Here is a 5,524-nt window from a genome sequence, read left to right as displayed (position 1 = left end):
CGAGCTATAAACTAGATATCATCACTAACTTAGAGAAAAACATATCTTTATTAAGTTGATAGTTGATAATTTGGGAGAAAAATCATTGAAAAATTATATAAAAATAAAATTATGCAAAAAAAATTAGAGATGGGGAAGCATGTCGTTGGATATAGGAACGGATGTCGTCGGAGAGAGTGATAGATGAAGATGGAATGAGTTTCGATTTAGGGATTTATGTTATGAGTTGCTGCTGATGCTGCGTAGTTTATATACCCAAAACATTTATGTTGCGAAAATAAAAGCTGTTGTGAAATTAAAATTCGTGTTGCGAATTTGAAAATCGAGTTGCGAAAACAAAATTCGTGTTGCGATTTAGAAAATCTTGTTGCGAAAAGGAAACTTGTGTTGCGAAAAAGAAATTCGCGTTGCGAATTCAGAAATCGAGTTGCGAATTTGAAATTACGTGTTGCGAATTTGAAAATCGCGTTGCGAATTTGGAAAATCGTGCGAGAAAGAAATTCGCGTTGCGATTGCAGAAACTGAGTTGCGAATTTGGGAAAATCGCGTTGCGAATTTGGAAACTGTATTGCGAAATTAGAGTTCGCATTGCGAATTTGGTCATTTTCGCAAATCCAAAAAAAGTTGATTAAAATCGTATATTATAAGACATTTTCGGTCACTGAAGTTATTTTCTCTTGTTGTTATGTGTTATGACACTCAACATCTCTCGATGGGCCCCTTTCACTACAGTGGCCATATTTGAAAAATACATAAATACCCCACAATTCTTATTCTATTTATCTTTTATTAAGTTGATAAGTATTACATTTTCAAAATAAATATTAAAACTCAAATTTATACAAAACAGAATAATATAAATATTTTTTTATCACTTGACCAATTGATAAGATTTCATGTGCTCCATATAGCAATATACCACTTTTGCCTTTCTCATTAATACATCAGAAATTATTCTATTTTGCTCTAAGTTTGATTTTTTATTAGCAAATTGGAATAACAATATCAATAATCAGTTAATCTAGTGGATGAAATACTAAATTCTCTAAGCAATATAGAAATTTTAACTATGCAATGTCCCTTTCCTAATAAAATAAAAAGTTTTATACTTATTTTATAATTCTTAAAAGTTTAAGACCTAAAAATTATTTTAAAATAGTTTAACAATAATTTTTTTAAGCACAAGTGGTTTTGTTGTGTTGATAGAGGGCACAGCTCATTCGTATTTATTGTTAATGTTTGTATGCCATCTTATTTGAAAATTTTAAAATTTTATCTTTAAGTATAATTTTACCAATCAGTTTGAGTCATGTAGGTTCTATAATATTTAATCATAAATAATTTGAATTATTTAAATTTTAAAAACTGATATAACTCGAAAAGACATAACTCAATTTATTTACCACAGAGTTAGAAATAAATATTGACATAGGTCGAAATATTAGATTATTTAAAAAAATATAAGTACTTATTAGATATTTAAACTCAAAATTCAACATGAGTCAAACAACCTTAGTGATTAAGGGATTATTGTTATCCTTGAGGTGTTGAGTTTGAACACTGCGCATGTAGGGGTAGAAACGTTTATTGTCAAATAGTTGAGAGATTTTGTATAGAAATTACCTTATATTCACTGTGACATGGCAAAAGAAGCTAGCAAAAAATAAAGTACATCTGAGTTATCTACGGAATTCGAGTTCGACTTAAGAGTAATAAGAATGTGAATACAGCAAAAATTATCATTCTCGTCACTGGGGGACCAACAAAGGATGTTGAAGAATCAATTTGAATGATAAAACTGCAAGCTCCTTGTGAAGGATTCTGTGTCGTTTCCATGGCTAGACCTTGAAAATTACAGGCCATGCCGTTCTGGTTTTGGACCTGGTAGTATATGTTAAACGCATACGACGTGTTCCCGTTGGCGTCCAGGTTGTTACATGATGATCCGTACCCGAGCGCCGTGCAGTCCGACAACGTGCAGGCGTAGTTTATGTTGTCTGCAAGTTTGCTCAGGTCGTTTGCTTTTGGATTGAACACACACCATTTCTGAGGGAGGTATTCGACGTTCTGTGCGGCGATGAGGTACCGGTTTTGGTTCTGTCCGGACAGGTCCATCGGGAATTTAGGCTGCCCGTCGTACCTGTAGATACCCCAATGGCGCTCAAAGTTTCCCGGAGCGATGCTCTTTACATCTTCATCTAGAAGGCCGAATAAGTACACTTCTAAGTATCCTGGAAGCAGGGGTGTGCCGGTGTTGGCTGCAAGTCTAGGCATGAGCCCGTTGTAAAATCTCTTAGCATTAGCTATGTTCGCGTTCTTGTCCCCGTCCGTGGGCCAGCCGACTTCCCCGACAATAATCGTCATGTCCCCATGCCCTATGGCTCTCAAAGCCGAAACCAACGTATCGAAGTTGGCATCGAAAACATTAGTGTACTGAATCCCGTTATCGACGATCGGGTTTCCTCCATCAAAGAAAGCATAGTTGAAGGGGAAGTCATCATTTCCATAGAGACTGAGGAAAGGGTAGATGTTTATGGTCAAAGGCGCACCGTTCCTGGCTAGAAATTCAACTATCTGCGTCATGAGACCACTGATATCATGCCGGAACCGGCCAGCTGACGGAACAGGGTTGTTTTTTTGTGAGTTGTAGACATCGGCATTCGAGGGCACAGTAGCCTTTATCGAGTCTCCGACCCCGGCTTCGTTAAGCGCATTTTGAATGTTCTGAAGTGCAGGGAATGTGATGTTTATGAAGGAGCCATTGTAGGTTGTGAGAAACGGCTCATTGCCCATAGCTACATACCTGTCCTAAGACATAAAGAAATCACATAGATTAATTGCACTGCAGCAACAGCCAGAACATATTCTTTCCTCATCATTAACCCAAAGTAAAAACGAATATCATCCTTCAATCAGACGACGACACGCTTAGAATACGAAGAATTCGAACGAGACTATCCATAATAGTTACTACTTCATCAATAAACAAGCTTCCGGGAAACCTTAAACCATGCATATTGCTGTCATAAAATCACACAATGACCAATGCTAAAAACTCGCAACATACAATCAAGAGAGGTGCAATGACAAAAATATCTTTAAACTTTGATTAAATAGTCACTTTAGTAACTTTTTTCTTTTAACATTTTGATCAACATTTTATTTTGGGGCAAAAGGGCTATATGTGGATGAAGGTCATTAGTCAACAAACGATTAATGCTCTAAAATAGAGATTTTTTTGTCCTAAAATTAAACATTCGGTGCCAAGATGTTAAAAAGAGAGAATAGAGAACTATTCTGTTAAACATTAGGTGTCTTTTTACCTTAAAATGAAACGTTGGAAATAAAAATACTCCAAAAAAATTAAAGACCAAAATGTCTATTTAATCAAACATTAAATGTATTTTTTTTAGCATTATGCCAACAACAAACCTAACAATGCTTTGATGAATTTCAAAAGTTCTAATAAATAATGCATATAATGGTCAAATTCTAAAAATGGCCCCTGTATTAATGTCTCTTTTGATGCTTAAGAATAAAGCTGGCAAAGAAATTTAGCAAATATTGAAGGAATCTACTTTCATCTCAGTCTGGAATCAGTACTAAAGGGATAACAAGTTGAAATCCTGTGGTAGGATTCCTACCAAACTTTTCCCTTATGGTGATTCCAAGCAGAAGAAGCTGAGTTTCAAAGAAAATAAAGGGAGCAACTGAAAAAGTTAATTAGAGGGAAAATAACAAAAAAGTCCCTACAACTTGGTCACTGTACTTAATTGTCATTAAACTTTAGTTTGCTTTAAAGTAAACCCTAACCTTTAATTTGGGTACACTAAATACACAGTGCTTAGAATTTCAAGCAAAATAAAAGGGACGGTTACACTAAATCCCCTAGGAAGAAAGTGCATATTCATTATTTTGAAACATTTATTAAAATTAGTTTAATGTGAGAGGAGAAAAAAAAAGAAAATTTACGTATCTCTTCTTTTCTTAAAAAAAAAGTAAAATTTTAAACCTCATTTATAAATTTCTAATTTCGAAGTGCTTCATTTTATTAAGTTTCAAGAAGCATCAAAACTTTCAATAATAATATGCAGCTCCTATAATATGATAGTTTAATAGAGGGGGAGAAAGACAAGATATGATTATACTGTATAAAACTCTTTAATTTTAAACAATATAAATATAAATAATTAAAAATAATAAATATAAATAAATGAATGAGATTAACAGCTAAAAGTAAAAAAAAATTACGAACAAAAAGAAAATGTATTCATATAATGATCCGAATTATCCTAAATATATATAAAATTAAAAGATTTTATACCGTTTAAGAGATTCTATCTATCTATATATAAACTAAAAAAAAATTAAACTGTGTAGGTGGAACTTTATCGATATATATATATATATATATATATATATATATATATATATAAGAAAATAAGCAAACAAATAAGAAATTCTATAGAGGAATAGGAATAACTAAAACAAGAGGAATCATCAAGCAAATATCCATAGCCCCTATTGTCAAATTCAATCAAAACATATTGATAAACTATTCTATTAAAAAAACTAATCAAATAAAAATGATCATTCAATGCCAAAACTTTAGATATAGAACCAAAATTCCATAATGCCAGCCTCCAACAATTCCACAATAAGCATTCAATTAACCAAAATCCTCAATAAAAATACAATAATACCAATCAAATCCTCATAAGCACAAAATCATTAGATCAAGCTAGCAGCCATGATTTTTTTCTTTTAGTAAAGAAGTTAAAATTGAACTTACTTAATGTTAACACCTCCATTGAAACTATATCTTGTGACATTCCTCCTAACCCATTCTTTAGCACGTTTATAGCTATTCATGGCAAGGAGTTGATCATTTGGAATAGAAACCATGACTTCAATATCACTTCCTGCAAGAGCATTCATGGTGGTTGAATCCGCATCAAAGAGCTTAACTTTCTTTATTCCATTGTCCTTCAACATCTGAACCACCGTCTTGGGAGGCAGCCGGTGTGATGCCATGGTGCCCCAATTCACACCGAGACCATTGACAAAATCACAAAGGAAGAGAAGAGAAAGGAATATGGGTATTGATGTTCCTAAAAAATATGAATTTCCCATGGTTTTGTTCTAGCTTTTTGATGAAAAAAATTGAAAGCTTTGAAAGGGAACTTAATGGAAGGGGATGAAGATTGAGGCTAAAGGAGGTTGCTTTGAAAGATAAGAAAGAAAAGGCGGTTTAGAGAGGGATCAAGCCAAAATCAAAGCAATTCTCGTGACCAAAGGAGAGAGAGAATCCAATAAATGAAACTGAAAATTAAAAGAAAAATGCATGGTTTTCAGAACCGGATCGGTTAGCGAACCGATTCGACCGATCGGAAGAATCGGACGACGTCTAATTATTTAAAAAATTAAATAAAAATACCAAAAATATTTAATAAAAAATAATTTTTTATATCACAAGTCATATTCAAAGCAAGTCATAACATATATAAGTTAAAAACCATAAAAT

General features: G+C 33.2%; 1 protein-coding gene across 1 annotated transcript; it reads right to left on the bottom strand.

Moving 5' to 3' along the window:
- Positions 1 to 1,662: 1,662 nt before the first annotated feature.
- Positions 1,663 to 5,198, bottom strand: LOC120179097 (glucan endo-1,3-beta-glucosidase 8-like). Its single transcript, XM_039184806.1, has 2 exons — positions 4,793 to 5,198; positions 1,663 to 2,803 (listed from the first exon to the last, which is right to left on the bottom strand). Exons 1-2 carry the CDS (start codon positions 5,131 to 5,133, stop codon positions 1,684 to 1,686), a joined length of 1,461 nt encoding a protein of 486 aa, XP_039040737.1. The 5' UTR covers positions 5,134 to 5,198; the 3' UTR covers positions 1,663 to 1,683.
- Between the last annotated feature and the right edge of the window lie 326 nt (positions 5,199 to 5,524).

Source organism: Hibiscus syriacus, unplaced genomic scaffold, assembly GCF_006381635.1.
Source record: "Hibiscus syriacus cultivar Baekdansim isolate YM2019G1 unplaced genomic scaffold, ASM638163v2 tig00003523_pilon, whole genome shotgun sequence".
Classification (NCBI taxonomy): domain Eukaryota; kingdom Viridiplantae; phylum Streptophyta; class Magnoliopsida; order Malvales; family Malvaceae; genus Hibiscus; species Hibiscus syriacus.
Note: the sequence above shows the minus strand (reverse complement) of the source record. Positions and strands in the feature narration are given on the sequence as shown.

Excerpts from the sequence above, each read along its gene's own strand:
- LOC120179097 (XM_039184806.1), bottom strand. The coding sequence starts at position 5,133 with ATGGGAAATTCATATTTTTTAGGAACATCAATACCCATATTCCTTTCT. Across the intron at positions 2,804-4,792 it reads AATGGAGGTGTTAACATTAA|GTATGTAGCTATGGGCAATG; the intron begins GTAAGTTCAATT and ends GTCTTAGGACAG.